We start from the raw sequence: 19,379 nt of genomic DNA, 5'->3' as shown, positions 1-19,379 counted from the left end.
TCCCCTTACGGGGGCCGCTAAAAAGACTCCCTATAGAACAAGATTAATGACATCTAATTAACTAATTAGTTGTCTTTTTATTGATTCGTCTATTGTCACGGACAAGAGTGTACGTGAAGCCATCTTACTTGCTAGAAGATTTGTTAAAATTCCAAAGAGCCAGCGCTGTATGACCTTTTGTATAACCAGTCCCCATTTTGTAGTCCAGCGTTATCTCTCTTTCACACTCGTTCTAAGATTTTAGGACTTGATTCACACACTCTGGGATTACAGTAAGTTTATATGGCAATAGACTTTAGAGGCTAATTATTGTTTTTCTTTTATTTTCGGCATTTAAGCAACAAAAATTATTTTTGAAAAAGTTCTAAAAAGTATTTTCTGTTTAGCAAGGAGAGGCAAGGATCTGTTGAAAGCAAAATCGTAAAATTGTAAAATGTTAGATGGAAAAAAAAGGGATGAAATTAAATTTATCTTTGTTTGTGTGTGAGTGTGTCCCAACTAATTAGTTATTATGATAATACAGCTATTTTTTGTTGATTTTTTAACGAAATATTTGTTTTAAAATGTTTTAATGGCATGTACGAAAAGGGGGAATCCCCCCCCCCCCAATTTATCCAGATTTTTCATCTTCCATTTTTTGTCTTAGTCACCGTGCCAGCTAGTAAATCCAGCCAGAACTGGTTCTTTCTGGATAATCCTAACTCACATAAACCTAAAGCGGAATAAGAACGACATAAAAAGATTAGTAGAGCAGTGTTTCCCAAACTGGGGGTACGAGTAACCCCAGAGGGAAGAATTTGAATAGGGTACGTATGCCATGGCTGTCTGGTCGTGCGGTTTGCGCGCTGGGCTGTCGTTTGGATTTATAGATGGTCCCGGGTTCAAACCTTTCCAGCACCCATCCCCCGTCGTCCTGCGGGAGGTTTGGACTAGGAAGTAAACTATAGTCAACTCTGAAGGAACATCCAAACATGTAAAACATTTTACAAACAAATAAATCATTAACTATGCTGTTTTTTTTAAATATGCACTTTTTGCAATTTTATGGAGTAATGGGAAGTATTACCCAGCTTCTTTTCCATACCGATGTTTGTTGGCTATCTAGGGGAAATCTATTAGGAGTCATCTTTACTGCTGTGGCCTAAACCTACGTGTCAACTTAATGGTAGATTTAAGATGAGAAATTGTTTGCATGAAAATGGTTTTGTAAACTTGCATACTTAGCAGATATATTCTCTGTTTTAAATTGCTTTAGCCTATCGTTAGAAGACAAAGAAATTTAATGGATTTATGCTCAAGACGAAGAAAATGAGATTATAACGGAACTATAACTTAGGACAAAAGCGAGTAGGTTATGGAGAAGTAGACTCGTTCCCATCTCTCCGTGAGTTGATTGCAATTTCGGCGACTAACATTGATGCTGATAGCATTTGGAGAATTTGCTAATGAAATTTGAAAAGCGAACCATACTATTGACTGGATCAGATATCCGTTTAAAATGAACAGAACATTCATGTCAGAATGTTTGTTTTGCATACGGAAAAAAGAGCAAACGTTGGGGTTTTAAAAATAAACATAATAAAGAACCACTACATAGTGCCGGATTTGGGCAGGACAAGGGGCTCTAAAAAGGGGCCTACCGAAGTGAGATTTGAAAAATATCCAAAGTTCGACAGCGACTTTTAAGTTTTTTTTTTCTTCTTTTTTTTTTTCCTAGTCCATCAAGTCCTCCACGCAATTCCACAACGACGCGTGCTTATATACCTGAGGCTGGAGTTAAGGTACTTATACGGCTTTGTGGCAGTTACAGAAAAGGAATGAGAAATGACCCGTGGTTAGCCCGGCCTTCGGCAGCTTGTAGCAAGCGGGCCTAGGACCGCAGTCTGCGCACTATATATGTGGAACGATCCAATCTTAATTAATAATAGTCGCTGCCATTGTGGAATCTTCAGACAGGACCAGGGGTGAGGAGATCCACGCCTGGTAGAAATCTTTTCTAAAGGTCAAATGAATAATGGAGCGCAATATTTTTTTTTATGAACAATTTTATTTTACGTTCATCTTAATTTTTTTAGTGTGTGGGGGGGGGAGAGATGGATACACAGAGTTATGAAAATGATTGAAGGGGTACACATCTCTCAAAAGTTTGGGGACCACTGAAGTAGAGATAAGTTCCATGGAGAACAAGCCATAACACATTATTCTGAATTCCCTCGCGATACAAGCCAAGAATGTGACAAAAAGAACCCATTTACATCAACTCATTGTGTCTTAGTCCTTCTGGGTGGAATCTGGTACACTTTATATTTCCCACTTCTCATTCTCGGATCAAGCTGAAACTTAGCACAATTATTCATTGTCGATGACAACACAGGAATAAATGAAACAAGGTTACAATAGACAGTTTGTGTGGAAACACAAACTCAAAATCGGCCCCCGAAGTGGTCCACCAAGACAGGCTTTAATATTTTCAGAAAGAACATCCGAATGAAATTATATCAAAGACAAATGAGAGATAAGAATGGAAAAAGGTTAACAGATCTTGTGTAGTGCCCCAACGGTCCAGCAGATCAAAGGATAGGTGAAAGTGAATGTAAAGTTAGATGTGAACCTGGCCTAACTAGTTCCCCTTTCAGACCTTGTGGTCTATAGGTCAGATGATGTAAAGTTCATCTGTTTTTGTGGCCTACGGCAGGGGTCGGCAACCTTTTGAGTCGGAAGAGCCAAAAATTAGAATTTACAAAATGTTAAAGCTTTAAAGAGCCTCAAGATTTTTTTTCTTACCAACAACAAATAGCACACACACACTATACTTTTTATTCCTTTATAAATAGTGTTTTTGCAACAAATTAGATTATATATATATATGGCATTATTTGATAATTATTTCTAAATTTAGTAACAACTAAAGCAGTTAATTATTTACTTATAACACTAACATGTACTTCAATATCAAACAATTTAGCAAACTAAGTCAATGGGAGCTATGGCTTTGGTTTTAGAAAGTTTGGACACATTTCGGTCATAACTTGTTTTTAGTTTCAAAAACGACTCTAAATTTTCATTTGTTAATTGGCTTCTTACTTTACTTTTAATTATATTTATGCAAGAGAATGCTTGCTTGCATGAATATGTCGATTGAGAAATAGCCCTCCAAATACCAACTTCTTCACCTGACTGTAGCAATCTGGAAGACTATTCAGCTCCAATTCTTCCAACTTGAAATCAACTCTATAAATTTTTTACTCCACAAAACTTCCCTTTTTATATCGATCAATGACATTTCTAGAAATCCAGTATCATTTCTAAATGGATCAGTGTGGATTTCGTTACTATTTGTGTTGAGATGGTGTACCAGGAATGCCAGAATAGTTTTGTTGGTTATGAACTGCTCAAATCTGTCAAGAAATTCATCTCAGATTTTCTTTATGCTGAAGTAATTCGTTTTACAAGCTGCACTGATTGTAACCCTAACCCTAAAGTTTATTGCATATATAATGAATCCATTTATATTAGCAGTTGGTTAAATATATATCAATTAAAGTTTTTATAACCCTTTCAAGTTAAGTATCTCATATTACCCCACTTTCCCTACATGCAATAATTAAACAAGGCATCTAGATGTACTGGCTGTGACATTTTGTTTGATCCCAAAAGTAGAGTGCAACATTTCAAATAAATACAACTGAGCACCATCTCAATAATTTCTCAGTACCAATTAAATGTAAGAAAAAGACCAACATTTTGTACTGCAAATATTCCAACTACAATTACCATATACCGTGATTAAAAATATAATACAATTTTACTGTTATTGATACAATATATGGCCTCTATCAGTCGTAATACGGCTATGGATATTCCCATAGAAATGTCCTGGCATTAACTTTGGAGTAAAAGTAAAGGCGTTTGGTCGTTGTGCTGGCCACATGACACCATTGTTAACCGAAGGCTACAGAAACAGATGACCTTTAATCTGCCCTACAGATCACAAGGTCTGAAAGGGGAACCTTACTTTTACTTTATGTCTTACGACTAAAGCAGTCAAGTATAATCTCTTCTCTTACTTTTTACGACAGAAGGCCGTCAATGACACTACATGTAACAGTGCAGTCTTTATGCTACCGTCCATTGATAATAAAAGTGCAATTTTATAAACAAATGTCGTTTTGACATTATTGTGTGCTCCGTCTCCATTTCTGTAGGAGCTAGGATTGAGACTATGTCTGTCGCTATGTCTGTCGCTATGTCTGTGGTTACGTCTGATTGTCTTGCACTCTTGTACTGTGGATTTTACGTCATCGATCTTTTCTTCTCGTTACATGGTGAATCTGTCTCGGATCATTTATTTGATAATTATTAGAATTTCCTCTCAAAAGAACTACACAATGGCTGGAGAGTCCATATTTGTTTTTATTTCTTGTGCACATTTCTTTACATCCTTTGATATAGTCTTTGATATATTAGAACACAATATTAAAAGTAAAGAAAAAAACAACAACAACAACAGCACCAAAATACAAACAAACAATCAGACCTTGCGATCTATGAGGCAGATGGTGTGTTTCTATAGTCGACAGTTAACGAGGGAGTCATGTGGCCAGCAAAACCCCACTTGACTTCCACAACTTATTTCAGAAACTCAATAGAGTTGGATGGACTTCACCTATCCCTTAGCCTGCTGAAAAGTTGGGGCACCACATAAGATCCACCAATCGTCTTTTCCTGTTTCTTTCCCGTCCCGTTGTCAACATCAATTTCTCTACCTCTTCTTTTATCCTGCCACTGAAGGAAGGTCTTTGTGAGCCCTAAGGACCTTGTGATAAGGCCACAAAGTTTCAGTCTTCACTGGTGGACTTAGTGAAGGGAGGTCTTTGTGAGCCCTAAGGACCTTGTGATAAGGCCACAAAGTTTCAGTCTTCACTGGTGGACTTAGTGAAGGGAGGTCTTTGTGAGCCCTAAGGACCTTGTGATAAGGCCACAAAGTTTCAGTCTTCACTGGTGGACTTAGTGAAGGGAGGTCTTTGTGAGCCCTAAGGACCTTGTGATAAGGCCACAAAGTTTCAGTCTCCAGCGGTGGACTTAGTGAAGGGAGGTCTTTGTGAGCCCTAAGGACCTTGTGATAAGGCCACAAAGTTTCAGTCTCCAGCGGTGGATTTAGTGAAGGGAGGTCTTTGTGAGCCCTAAGGACCTTGTGATAAGGCCACAAAGTTTCAGTCTTCACTGGTGGACTTAGTGAAGGGAGGTCTTTGTGAGCCCTAAGGACCTTGTGATAAGGCCACAAAGTTTCAGTCTTCACTGGTGGACTTAGTGAAGGGAGGTCTTTGTGAGCCCTAAGGACCTTGTGATAAGGCCACAAAGTTTCAGTCTTCACTGGTGGACTTAGTGAAGGGAGGTCTTTGTGAGCCCTAAGGACCTTGTGATAAGGCCACAAAGTTTCAGTCTTCACTGGTGGACTTAGTGAAGGGAGGTCTTTGTGAGCCCTAAGGACCTTGTGATAAGGCCACAAAGTTTCAGTCTTCACTGGTGGACTTAGTGAAGGGAGGTCTTTGTGAGCCCTAAGGACCTTGTGATAAGGCCACAAAGTTTCAGTCTCCAGCGGTGGACTTAGTGAAGGGAGGTCTTTGTGAGCCCTAAGGACCTTGTGATAAGGCCACAAAGTTTCAGTCTCCAGCGGTGGATTTAGTGAAGGGAGGTCTTTGTGAGCCCTAAGGACCTTGTGATAAGGCCACAAAGTTTCAGTCTCCACTGGTGGACTTAGTGAAGGGAGGTCTTTGTGAGCCCTAAGGACCTTGTGATAAGGCCACAAAGTTTCAGTCTTCACTGGTGGACTTAGTGAAGGGAGGTCTTTGTGAGCCCTAAGGACCTTGTGATAAGGCCACAAAGTTTCAGTCTTCACTGGTGGACTTAGTGAAGGGAGGTCTTTGTGAGCCCTAAGGACCTTGTGATAAGGCCACAAAGTTTCAGTCTTCACTGGTGGACTTAGTGAAGGGAGGTCTTTGTGAGCCCTAAGGACCTTGTGATAAGGCCACAAAGTTTCAGTCTTCACTGGTGGACTTAGTGAAGGGAGGTCTTTGTGAGCCCTAAGGACCTTGTGATAAGGCCACAAAGTTTCAGTCTCCAGCGGTGGACTTAGTGAAGGGAGGTCTTTGTGAGCCCTAAGGACCTTGTGATAAGGCCACAAAGTTTCAGTCTCCAGCGGTGGATTTAGTGAAGGGAGGTCTTTGTGAGCCCTAAGGACCTTGTGATAAGGCCACAAAGTTTCAGTCTTCACTGGTGGACTTAGTGAAGGGAGGTCTTTGTGAGCCCTAAGGACCTTGTGATAAGGCCACAAAGTTTCAGTCTCCAGCGGTGGACTTAGTGAAGGGAGGTCTTTGTGAGCCCTAAGGACCTTGTGATAAGGCCACAAAGTTTCAGTCTCCAGCGGTGGATTTAGTGAAGGGAGGTCTTTGTGAGCCCTAAGGACCTTGTGATAAGGCCACAAAGTTTCAGTCTCCAGCGGTGGACTTAGTGAAGGGAGGTCTTTGTGAGCCCTAAGGACCTTGTGATAAGGCCACAAAGTTTCAGTCTCCACTGGTGGACTTAGTGAAGGGAGGTCTTTGTGAGCCCTAAGGACCTTGTGATAAGGCCACAAAGTTTCAGTCTCCACTGGTGGACTTAGTGAAGGGAGGTCTTTGTGAGCCCTAAGGACCTTGTGATAAGGCCACAAAGTTTCAGTCTCCAGCGGTGGATTTAGTGAAGGGAGGTCTTTGTGAGCCCTAAGGACCTTGTGATGAGGCCACAAAGTTTCAGTCTCCAGCGGTGGACTTAGTGAAGGGAGGTCTTTGTGAGCCCTAAGGACCTTGTGATAAGGCCACAAAGTTTCAGTCTTCACTGGTGGACTTAGTGAAGGGAGGTCTTTGTGAGCCCTAAGGACCTTGTGATAAGGCCACAAAGTTTCAGTCTCCAGCGGTGGACTTAGTGAAGGGAGGTCTTTGTGAGCCCTAAGGACCTTGTGATAAGGCCACAAAGTTTCAGTCTCCAGCGGTGGATTTAGTGAAGGGAGGTCTTTGTGAGCCCTAAGGACCTTGTGATAAGGCCACAAAGTTTCAGTCTTCACTGGTGGACTTAGTGAAGGGAGGTCTTTGTGAGCCCTAAGGACCTTGTGATAAGGCCACAAAGTTTCAGTCTCCAGCGGTGGACTTAGTGAAGGGAGGTCTTTGTGAGCCCTAAGGACCTTGTGATAAGGCCACAAAGTTTCAGTCTCCAGCGGTGGATTTAGTGAAGGGAGGTCTTTGTGAGCCCTAAGGACCTTGTGATAAGGCCACAAAGTTTCAGTCTCCAGCGGTGGACTTAGTGAAGGGAGGTCTTTGTGAGCCCTAAGGACCTTGTGATAAGGCCACAAAGTTTCAGTCTCCACTGGTGGACTTAGTGAAGGGAGGTCTTTGTGAGCCCTAAGGACCTTGTGATAAGGCCACAAAGTTTCAGTCTCCACTGGTGGACTTAGTGAAGGGAGGTCTTTGTGAGCCCTAAGGACCTTGTGATAAGGCCACAAAGTTTCAGTCTTCACTGGTGGACTTAGAGAAATGGGCCACGATAAGCCTTACATTCTCCATCTCATCAACATTACTGATCGATCCCTATACTTCTGTTTTTAACTACAATGGTGAAGTCCGATTCTCATCGGGTTGTTTCGAGAATGTGCAGACGTTTACTGCAGAATTAATGACGTCAACCTTTTGGAGATATTCACGATGTCAAGGACGCTCAATTGAATTAAAAATTTTTCCAAATGAATTACAAGAAAAAAAACAACAACAATGAGGCAAAACAAACAATGATCTATAAAATGAAGAGCTTCTTACACTATAATCTACAATACTAAAAAAAATCACAAAAAATGTTATAAACTTTAACAAAATCAGTTTATCAACTATTCATTTCTTCCATACACCAGAATTTACCGGATACATCAAAAGGCTACTAATTCATAGTTCTTCCGCCCTAAATGAATAATCTACAAAATCTATAACATAAGTAATGTCTTGGAGAGAAGCTTAGAGATTATTTCGATTGTACTTGATATCAGAGACTCAAGATTTCTTTTGTTTGAGCTTAGAACAGGAAGGACAACTCCCTCACCCAGTTTCCCCTTTTTGCCCTGGATAAAACAGACACAGAACGTTTGACATCTGCGAGACACAAAGAAACCTATTAGCTTTGTAAATTAAAGTAAAAGAAAGCCCTCAGAAGGCTTCCAAAGAATTTTATAATGTCGTTTGCAACGGCTCCATATCTATTAAAGTTCTAGCCCCAGGTAATATGGATTTTCGCAAGAGAAATTAGAAAAGTGGTTTGATGATTTCCAGGTAAATATTTCTTCCCAACTTTCTCATCTATCGTAAACCTCACTAAACTAACTCTATGAGAAGCCGACACCTTCGTTCCAGAGATTTTCAATTTCATTTTGTTTTTAAATTTTACCTTAAAGAATATTTCCAGTTGAACTTTTGACCCCTTTGAACTGGTTAGACATTATATTTAAAAGAAAAATACAGCGCAAGTCAACTTGACATTCTGACAGGTAAAAATGAGGCTAGAGTTGTATGTTTTCCACACCAACCGTTGCTAAGGTGTAAACATGGCGACGGACACTCTAAAGAAAGACAACTGAGTTTTTGCGCCGATGTAATCAGCAAGCTATTTTAATTGATCCTTTTCAACTTTCCACTTAAAATGTTTCTTAGCGATCTCTTGTGTATGGAGTATCTTACTCTTATTTTTCCAGCTTAAATATTTCTATCGTTATATGGAGGTTTTTTTTTTTGGTTGTCAAGTTGTTACATACTCAAGTCGAGAAGATAATTTGAATGTCTGTGTTCATTTTGTTATAGATAGAAGGGAGACAATTGCATTTGGCAGACGATGAGTGGTAAGTGATGATCTATAAAAGTATACGAGTCTCTTGACATCCTCCTATGTCGTGTAAGTACGCAATCTTGTAACCGCTAGTTCGTCCTTTTCAATTTCCTTCTAGCGATGAAAATGTTAGCAGACACTCTGTTGCAAGGTATGAGTTATGGTAAAAAAAAATAATTTTCATTGACATTGTTTTTGCCCTGGGGCGAAATGGGTGTCAAAACGACCAGTGACGTGGCTACAAGCTATTGGTCTAAACTGTCCAGAGGTTGTGACATCTAGCAAACTAGGTAGCCGCCTAGAACCTCCGAATGGTGTGGGCCTCGCTTAGCAAGAAGTGGTGAGGTCCACCATTTCATTGTTGGAGTACACCAGGTTGTCAATCAATGCCTAATTTTAGTTTAGTATTCGCTGTTTATTTATTTTTTCTATTACATGCGAGGCCACCAAATTCACTTTGCCTAGGGCCACCGATTATCCAAGGCCGGTCCTGGTATAATACATTAGATATGATAGTGTACTATGGGTTTTTACCTGGAACCTTCTCTTTAATGATTTGGGTATATGTTTTAAAAAAGGTCTGCTAATAATAGAAAGTGGTATATAAACATGTTTTTAAACACACTTCTATTCCATAATAAGAGAGCGTGTTTCATAATTAAATATAAGAACGCATGTAGTGGAAATCTGGCCATGTGTTTTCAACGTGCCCCAGATCTTGAACTTGAAAAGAAAAACATAATTTAAAGTTCATTCGTCAAGGTCAAGGTCACCTTACCGCCTGCAAGACATTCATGACGACATCTCGGTTGTTCGAGTGAAGGATGAAGATTTTCCTCTGAGACTTTCGCAACTCTATCAGGTTCCGTTTAAGTTCCGGATCGTCGGGGGACTTCACTTTGTTGGGTAGTCTGATCGGCCAGACCTGTATGCCACTTTGTCCCATGCTCAGCACTGGAGAGAAATCGTCTGCAACGATTCGAAAGAAGTTTAGTGATTTTACAACAGAATTGATTACTATTTTACATTCAAATAATAGAGTAAACTTAAACTATTTAATTGGCTTTTGTTTGGAATTAACTCACTATTAAATATTCTTTTTAAATATGGATGTAGTGTAGCCTTTTGGGTCGCTCTGTCAATAATAAATGTTATCACTTTGAAGTCCTAATACAACTGAATAAAATAACATATAAAATATAAACAAACCAAACCTCAATGTCCGTGACGTCACTAAATGTCGCATTAAAGGTCCGTCAGTATGGCGAGTTGCTAGGCTAGTTGAGTGCCTAACACAATGTACACTTATATATAACCGATTTTAAGAGTCACAGAGATGGGTCACAGAAGGAGAATTCCTAGGCGGAAAAGGGGTGATCAACCACATATCAAATCGTTTTCGAAAGCCTCATGAGGTTTCGGGACATGTTCTCTAGGCCAGAATGAATCGCGCGCACCAAAGATAAAAACAGCATGGGGTCCGAAACGAGGAAAACGCTAACAGGGACGTCCTCGTATAATTGGGCGCCGCAACTTCATGGAGGACCTTAGGGCAGTGTACCTCCTGTAGGGAAGAGGCTACAGACATTGCTAGAAACCCATTTCTATTCAAACAGCTTGCCACCAAATACGACGAACGGCTTTGGGGTTTTTAAATACTCTTCTACAAAGACCACAAAAGAATGACCCCTTTAGGTAGTCGGAATGTGTGCAATATTTAGACTAAATTGATCATTTCTGCTGCATATTGTATCATCCCTTAGTTCCTACATATCTGGCTTTTGTAATTATTAAATCAGACGCAATAATTATTTCACAATGAAAAATAAAGAAGGATTAGCGACACATAAGAAAAAAATGAGGAGAGATTATTCCATAGGAAGTGAAGGCTATATCTCGTACCAAGGCATCAAGGGTTCTATATTCTCATGTGCTTTAAAAATGTATAATGTTTATTAACGCACAAACTCCTGCAAAAATCTCTTTTGCAAGGCATACATGAAGAATGGAATTTTGCCCGTAAAAGTTGATAGGGAGGAATTTTTTAACTAAATTATTTACGCTTTAAAAATGGTGCTATAACCTTTGCAATCAAAACTTTTTCACTTTTTGTAAGTAACCTATTTTTTTAAACAAATTGTATAATTTATTTTATTTATAAAGAGAATATATTCAGAGCAAAAAATGTGATCTAAGAATAGCCATAGACTTATATATACTATATCTAGACTGGACATGGAGACTTTTTAACACTACAAAAAATTTGAAAATTTTTTAGAAAGTTGGATCAAGGCGTTGTTTTGTAAGGTAGTTAAAAGAAGTACAGGCTATTTTTTTTTCAACCCCAACCTATGTAACATATAATTTAATTTTTAGATCCCAATAATAGAGGGGTCCGATCTTATAGATTCCAAGAAGGGCTCCAAGCAAAGGATATACAAGAAGGGGGATAAGGGACAGCCCCGTCTGACAGACCCTTGTATGGGGATACTCCTACTGAGAGAATGATTAATTATCAATCTACTTGTTGCATTCGTATAGACAAGCTTTATATATCTGATTAACAGGGAACTTATTTTACATTTTCCAAGCATATTGAACACGAAGCTATGGACTACTCGGTCAAAGGCTTTTTCTTGATCTACAGATAAAAGAGACACATTGATGTTTTTATCCTTACTGTACGTGATAAAATCCCGTAAAATTGCGTCATGCCATGTTTCTGTCAGGGTTACAACGGTACTGGTTGTACCTTATAAGTTGGTTAATGAGTGGTTTCATCCTTAGGAAAATCATTTTTCTAAGAATTTTATAGTCTGTGTTGAAAAGTGGAATACGCCTATAGTCGCTAGGTGAAGTGTTATTTTCTGATGTTTTAGGTACTTTTGTGAAGTATGCTTCGTTCTAATTTGCAGGAAATTGCCTCATTTTAATGGCGTCGCTATATAGTCGCAGTAAGAGAACACTAGCAGGGGGAAGAAGGTTTTGTAGAATTCAAAGGTTAAGCCATCTGGACCGGGTGATTTATTGTTCTTAGTCAAATCTAGGGCAGTCCTAAGTTCGTCTAGCGTAAATGCACTCCCTAAAAGATCTTCATGTCTTGTCCAGTTGCTTGCAAAATTTTAGAAAATTATCTTGAGCATCAGTATGTACTGGCTCTTCACTGTATATAGTAGTAAAGTGTTTTGTAAATACATTCTTAATATCTTTATAATTATCTACTTTATTCCCCTCACTATCTATGATGTTGTTTATAATTTTACTTGATAGTACGTTCTTTTCGAACAATAGGAATAGTTTGCTAGGACCTTCATTGCTGAAGTTATTTTTACACCTAATCACAGCACCCCTAGAAATATACTTGTTCAATTCTTCTAAAAAGAGTGTCTGTTTTAACCATTTCATCATCCGTATGTAGTAATGTGTATTTGAAATGTTCATATTCTTGCTTCCTCTGTTCCTGAGCTAATGTAGATATTTACTGCTATTGCTGCTTGATATAATTTTTTTAGGAGTGTCCATGTTAGTGTTAAATCGAAATGTGGATCCTTTATATCTTGTAAGTAAGAATTAAGATTAATAGAAACTGATTCCACGAAAAGGGGAATATCCAACAGAGAATTGTTAAATTTCCAGTGGGATGACTTTATTTTAAAATTTCTTTGTTTTTTTATGTGCAAAGTAACTAGCACCGTGTTGTGGTCTGTGTATTCTAATGTTTCTTCCAAATAAGATACCCGACTTATAAAGAAATTATTATACGCTCTGTCTAAGCGTGTCGAGACGGGGTATGGCCTGTGCACCATGGTTGTATCACGACCCATAGGTTCTGATGTCCTGTAAGCATCAACTAAATTAAAATATCCATCTCCTCTAAGAAATTAAGGTTCGGAAAGGTCTTATGAGAGGGAGGGCCCACTGCCAAAGTAGTCTCTTTATCTAATGCAGAAGTTATGTAGTTAAAGTCCCCTCCCATAACCAACATATTCCCAATATAATTTTGTGTAGTGTATCGCTCATGTTTTCAAAACAAATCCTGTTTTTCTGCTCTCTTTGCTGGTGCGTAGATGTTTGTAAGTGTAAATGTTTGGTTTTCTGCTTCTACTCTAATGATCACTTCCCCTGGTGTCACTAAATACATGCACTACTTTAAACCTATCTGAGACTTGGAAAATAGCTACCCCTCTACACGCGTTTCCTAGGCTAAACCAGCCCTCTTTCAGCCCTATGTCGGATGTGTATTAGCGTGATTTATAATGTGTGTCGATATTTGTTTCTTGAATGAATATGAAGTCTGGCTTGTATTTTCTTGATAGGTGAACAATGTATTTCTCCTTGTTCATAAGACATCAAGACTCATTTTAGAAGGGCTTACAACTTCTCTTATAATACGCGGGCTCGCGAAAAGTTCCTATCACGAGGAGACAGATAAGCATCTCTTCTTTTTTTGATTTTGTTGGAGACCCAGGAGCGGACCTCACATGCACTCTAGAGCGGGACAGCTTGTTTGGTTTGAATCCTCTGCCACTTTGGGTACCAAACTCCGCATCAACAGCTACAACTGGTGTACTGGCCACATCAGCAACATCCGATGAAGTGTCTGCATCCGCCACGACTTCCAACACTTTGGTGGTCTTCATTGGCGAACCTTTGAGGATTCCTTTCTTACCCATATCTACCATCGTGAAGCCCTAACCCTCTGCAACCAGTTGTCGATTTCCTTGTTGGCTATTGGTCATAATTTGTTTTGTTTTTTTCTGCATTTATTTGCTGCGGAAGTCTTGTCAATGCGCATCACCAGGTCAGCTAGTTCTTCTTCTGTCCTTGCTAGGCCATCAATGTCATCTGCTAAGTGCAAGTTAGTTATTCTTCTTTCTCCAATGCTTACAGCATCTTCCATTATCCTTCTGAGGATATGTATAGCTCGGATTCTCTCAATCTAATATTCTTTTGATGCTCTTTTTAAATGGTAAATATACGTTTTACAAGAGGTATGCTACTTTCTCAATAATGGTAATGTCTTATGAGTTAAATGAAATAGCTAACCAAATGAAGCCATGGTAATAGTCCAACATGGTAAGAGCTGAAAAGTAAACTTTGAACTATAAGACACGTCTGTATTTCATTTTTCATAAGATACATAACTACTTTCACGCTACTAATAATTTTGGACACTAATCATCAGAGCCGTACCTTGCGATGTGCGGGTGGTGCGGGTCGCATGGGGGGGGGGGCAACAGTTGAGGAAGTGTATCAATCCCTTAGTATGAATAAACCTTATGAGCCTAAGATATCGATTTATCAGCATGTATGCAGATGACCTTGCCTTAATTAGCACAGAAAAATATGTAGGAACATCGAAATTTCGATTACAAGATGCTCTTGATATACTCAATAATTGGTCCAAAGACTGGGGCATGTCCATCAACACAAAAAAGACAACATATACCATATTCTGTCAACAAAACAACAAACAATAAAATTATCATTAGATATGAAGCTTTAGAAAAAAATGACAGCCCTACATATCTAGGAGTCACCTATGACCCGAGACTAACCTGGAAAAACCAAATAGATAAAACACAGAGTAAAGGCATTCAGAGACTATCCCTCTTGAAAAAATTAGCTGGCACAGATTGAGGAGCTAATCACAACATCCTGAAAAAGACCTATACCAGTTACGTAAAGACCTGTACTAGAATATAGTGCCACAGCATGGGGCTCAGCAGCCCAAACCAACCTAAGAAAAATAGACAAGGTTCAAAATATTGGTCTAAGGATAATGACAGGAGCAATCAAAACAACACCCATAAGAGCTATGGAGGAAACCGCTGCCCTGATTTCTCTGGATGAAAGAAGAGAAATAAAAATCCTTTCCCAATTCACTAAATTGGAAACCTTTGAGAGGCACCTACTCAGAACAAAAATCCACAAAACTGGCACAAAAAAACGTCTCAAATGGACCAATTTCATACAGGAATCTCTAAACCTAAAAAAAGAAACACCAACTTGAAAAAATTACTATGGAATCCTCGATACACTATAATGAATCTCCACCCTGGGACGAAAGCCCTCTTCCTACTATAAGGGACCATATTGAAAGCATAAAAAGAAAATCTGATTACAGACCAACAGAGCTCAAGGAAATAGTGAACTGTTTTCTACATACCAATTATCCTAGCAATCAGTGGATCAGAGTTTACACGGATGACTCATCCCATAAAGCCACCTCAAATGGAGGAGCTGGAATACTTATCGAATGGCCAGATGGAGGAAAACTAGAAAAATCCATTGCAACTGGAGAGCTCTCTGACAGTCACAGAGCAGAAAGGGAAGCACTAGCACTAGCTGCTACCATGCTAGCAAATCATCCAAGTTCCCCACACAGTCAGATTGTCTTTCTAACCGAACGAAAACAACCCTCCAAAGCTTGCAAAACTCTGATTCCGCTTATATTAAAAACCTCAGAACAGCACTTACAAAGCTCAACAACAGCAAAAAAAAACTGTTATTCAATGGATACCAGCTCATATACAACTAGAAGGAAATGAGAAGGCTGACACACTCGCCAACAGTGGAAGAACTAACTCACAAATAAACTCTGCACTCTATCCAGAAGAATTGAAGAAATTAATTGTAAATAAAATAAATGAGAAATGGACGAGCTCTCATCCAAATCACAAGAAAGATGACGCTTACTATAAGCTATCCCGACAAGACCAACGTCTAATCTTTCGACTCAGGACCGGACACAACAGAATGCGACAACACATGTACCGGAAGCTCAAAATTGGAGCCAGTGAAATCTGCCCATGTGGAGTATCACCAGAGAATGCCGACCACGTCCTCCAAAACTGCTCTCTTTACCAAGAGGCCCGTACAAGACACTGTCCCCAAAAGACCCCCAATAGAAAGAAAACTATATAGAGAGCTCCCTGATTTGGAAACCACTGCGCAGTTCATCTCATGTATTGGTCTAGTCATATGAACACTCCAACATAACAATGAGAACGAAGAAGAAGAAAGAAGAAGAAGAAGTCTTCGTAAAAAAAAAAAAAAATAGACAATGCACTGTAACTGTGTTAGTGTCAGTCTCATTTATTGACCATGGGCAGCTAACCACATGTAGTCCTTAATTTAAGTGGTCTGTAACTATGTGCACGTCACGAATGAGATAAAAAAGAATTAGAATGACGAAATTAAGGCGATTTCTTAATAATAATGGCAATGTATTCAATTCCGAAGTTTAAGAATGACTGCAGTAAGTGTTACATGACTGTGACTACCTAGCAGCGACCTACATATTTTGCCATAAAGCCATCATACCAGTGCCAGACAAACATTACACATAAAAAGTTTATATCAGATAATTGGATTGCATTGTAATGTTTACGTTAGCAGGGGAATAAAATAGTTTCTATGTTTGTTTGTTGATTTTTTTTTCTTTCATGAAATGACCTGGGATGAAGTGACCGGGGAAGAAGTGACCGGGAAAGAAATAGCCAGGGATGAAGTGACCGGGGTTGAAATGTCTGGCTTCATGCACTGGTTTGTAACTACCTCATTGCAGAGATCACACCAAAACCACTTAGCATGGTTTGAAATACCACCAGTGGTAGGCTTACCACAGTTTGAAAAACGCTTTATTTAGGCTTCCAGAGAAAAGTAATAGAAAGCGTCATCTTTTCTATTAGAAGACTCTACTGAAGATTAATAGTTTAGAATATATCAGGTTTGCTGTTTTTAAATGGTATATGGTATATGATGATGTATGTATTACAAGAGTTATGCTGCTTTGTCTGTAATAGTAATGTCCATTTTATTAAGAAAGGGTGCAGTACTCCAGTAAAAGTGAAGTTCCCCTTTCTGACCTTGCGGTCTATAGGGCAGTTGATGTAAAGGCCATCTGTTTCTGTGGCATACGGTTAACAAGGGTGTCATGCGGCCAGCACAACAACAAAGCGCTTTTACTTTTCCCCCAACAAATGTCAGGTACCCATTAGAGCTGCATAGACTCAGAGACGCCCAAAGATCTCGAAATTAAAAATCCCAGTCTTCACCAAGATTCAAACCCAGGACCCCTGGTTCTAAAGCTAAGCGGGTCTATCAAGCCACCGCGCCTCCCCAGTAATTAGATTAAATCGTTGTCTATCTGTGGCCAAGCTTTCCTTTTGTCTTCTAAGACAAGATACGCTAATTTATTGGTAAAATAAAATGGAAATTTAGTGCAACTACTTATTGACCACCTCAGCAGTATTATTACAACAATAGCAATATAGATGCAAACCTATAACATATACGCAAAGCACACATAGACACACAACCAGTGCTGCGTGTGTTTTACAATCTTCCTACTCTAGCCTTAATGGAGAGGAGACGGCCACAGATCTGATGTAACAGTAGCGTGTCTTTTGTTGTAGATGTCCTTTTGGTTTAAAATGTGTATCTCACGGCCTTTGTAAGAAATCTTCTGCTATCTCTTTCAGGTGCTTTACTCTTTGTAAGTTAGTTTAAAATGGCGCGTGAGCTGGTCTTTAAAAGCGTTTGCTTGTGGCCAGCACAAGAGTCAACTACCTTTATCAAGAAGCTAAATATATTTGACTAGGTTTATTCTGTCTGTTTGTGTGTCTGTGTGTGTCTCTTTGTGCATGTGTGTTTGTCAGTGGTCTCTCTGTGTATGAGTGTGTCTGTCTGTCTCTGTCTGTCTCTATCTCTTGTGTGTGTGAGTGTGTGTAAGTGTGTGTGTGTGTGTGTCTGAGAAAGAGACAGTTAGAGAGAGAAAGAAATAGAGAGAGAGAGAGAGAGAGAGAGAGAGAGAGAAAGTTTGAAGATCTATAAGAGTTTTTGTATTTACTAGTCAAATAAAGACATCATTTTTGAAAGCTCAGTCCAAACTGACCTTGGGCCAGGAAGGCGACATCTTTCCATTTTAATTCTCTTACAGTCGCTGCTATAACACTGGACAAAGAGCTACAAATAATAAACAAACAACAAATTAGATTTTGTATGGAAAAATATATTTACATTTATATATCTAACAGATAAGCATTAAGTTATAATTGAAAATATTCTTAATCTGGACTAACATTTATTTTTGAATACAAAATATATATAACAGACACTATAAAACATCAATTTCACTGCTTAGCCGTTAAGATATGTTTCTGGTATTGGGTATGTAACATTAAGTTTCTTGTAAATTTCTAGAGTTTAGGTGTCTGGAAAATAGTGGAATTGAGTTGAATGATACTTTGGGCAACTAATAATGGAACTCTTCAACGATGTACAAAAAAAACAACAAAACATTCTAAAAAAAAACGTCTGCATTGGTACAAAGAAAAAGAGTTTTTATAAAAAGAGGAGTCAGAAAATGCAAGAGAGAGAGAGAGAGGGGAGAGAGAGAGAAAAGGAGAGAAGTTGGAAAAGATAAGGGAGATAGAGAGGGGTAGATAAAGGGAGGAAGAAAGATAAAGAGGGAAAGAGAGAGGAGGAGAGAGAAAAGGAGAGTGAAAAAGAAAGAGGACAGATAGGTGGACAGCGAGAGGGAGGCAGAGAGGGAAAGAGAGAAATGGAGAAAGAGTAAAAGGAAAAAAGATGGAGAGAAAGGACAAGAGAAAGGTAGCGAGATGAGGTTAGGGGAGTGGACATGGAAGAACAATAGACACATTAATAGGAGTGAATGGACACCCGACAAAGCTTCAGACACACAGACACACAAACCTTGGTTCTGGCAAGATCGAGACCACGCGATCCGGGTCCATCATCCCGGCATTCTGTCCAGCCGCTGACGTCAGGATGTGTGTCTGCTTGGTGATGACGTAATCCGTAGACGTGAACACCTCCATATAAGGGCCGATAGCCACCGACACGTTGCCGTCGTTAAAATTATCCCTGGCTGAGGAAACACACCAAACAATTAGATCTGGTCCCTGTAGGTTATTAAATGCATTCGCATGTCATTGTCTCCAAGCACCCAATCCAGCGCACAGTTTTAGCAGATTGGTCATGCGGTCAGAGTTTTCATCTTTCCTCTCAAACGTCCCGAGTTTAAACCCTTTTCACCTAGTCCCCTGACTCTTTAAATAGGAGGCGCGGTGGCTGAGCGGTAAGGCGCTTAGCGTCCGAACCAGTAGTCCCGGGTTCGAATCGTAATAAAGACTGGAAATTTTGATTTCGGGATCTTTGGACGCCTCTGAGGCAACTTAGCTCTAATGGGTACCTGACATAAATTGGGGAATAATAAAGGTGGTTAGTCGTTGTGCGGCCACATGACACCCTCTTTAACCTTGAGCCACAGAAACATATGACTTAACCTATATCTACCTTATAGATTGGCAAGGTCTGAAATGGGAACTTTACTTTTTGAGGCCCTTTGTTCCACGAGGAACTCAAAGGAATTAATGATGAACTCAAATCTCGAAATAGTTCGTAGTCTTATTTACATTCGTCTTATTTACATTCGTCTTATTTACATTAGTCTT

General features: G+C 39.4%; 1 protein-coding gene across 2 annotated transcripts in view; it reads right to left on the bottom strand.

Annotated features, from left to right (window-relative positions):
• Positions 1-19,379, bottom strand: part of LOC106066541 (glutamate receptor ionotropic, kainate 2-like) — a 144,200-nt gene that overhangs the window by 23,756 nt on the left and 101,065 nt on the right. For both annotated transcript variants that reach the window (XM_056043314.1, XM_056043315.1), the window contains exons 5-7: positions 18,619-18,793; positions 17,798-17,868; positions 9,677-9,867 (exon numbers count right to left, since the gene is read on the bottom strand). In XM_056043314.1, the coding sequence (XP_055899289.1) occupies positions 9,677-9,867; positions 17,798-17,868; positions 18,619-18,793 (437 nt within the window). The remainder of the gene's footprint in view (positions 1-9,676; positions 9,868-17,797; positions 17,869-18,618; positions 18,794-19,379) is intronic.

This window comes from Biomphalaria glabrata, chromosome 10 (assembly GCF_947242115.1).
Source record: "Biomphalaria glabrata chromosome 10, xgBioGlab47.1, whole genome shotgun sequence".
Classification (NCBI taxonomy): Eukaryota; Metazoa; Mollusca; class Gastropoda; family Planorbidae; genus Biomphalaria; species Biomphalaria glabrata.
Note: the sequence above shows the minus strand (reverse complement) of the source record. Positions and strands in the feature narration are given on the sequence as shown.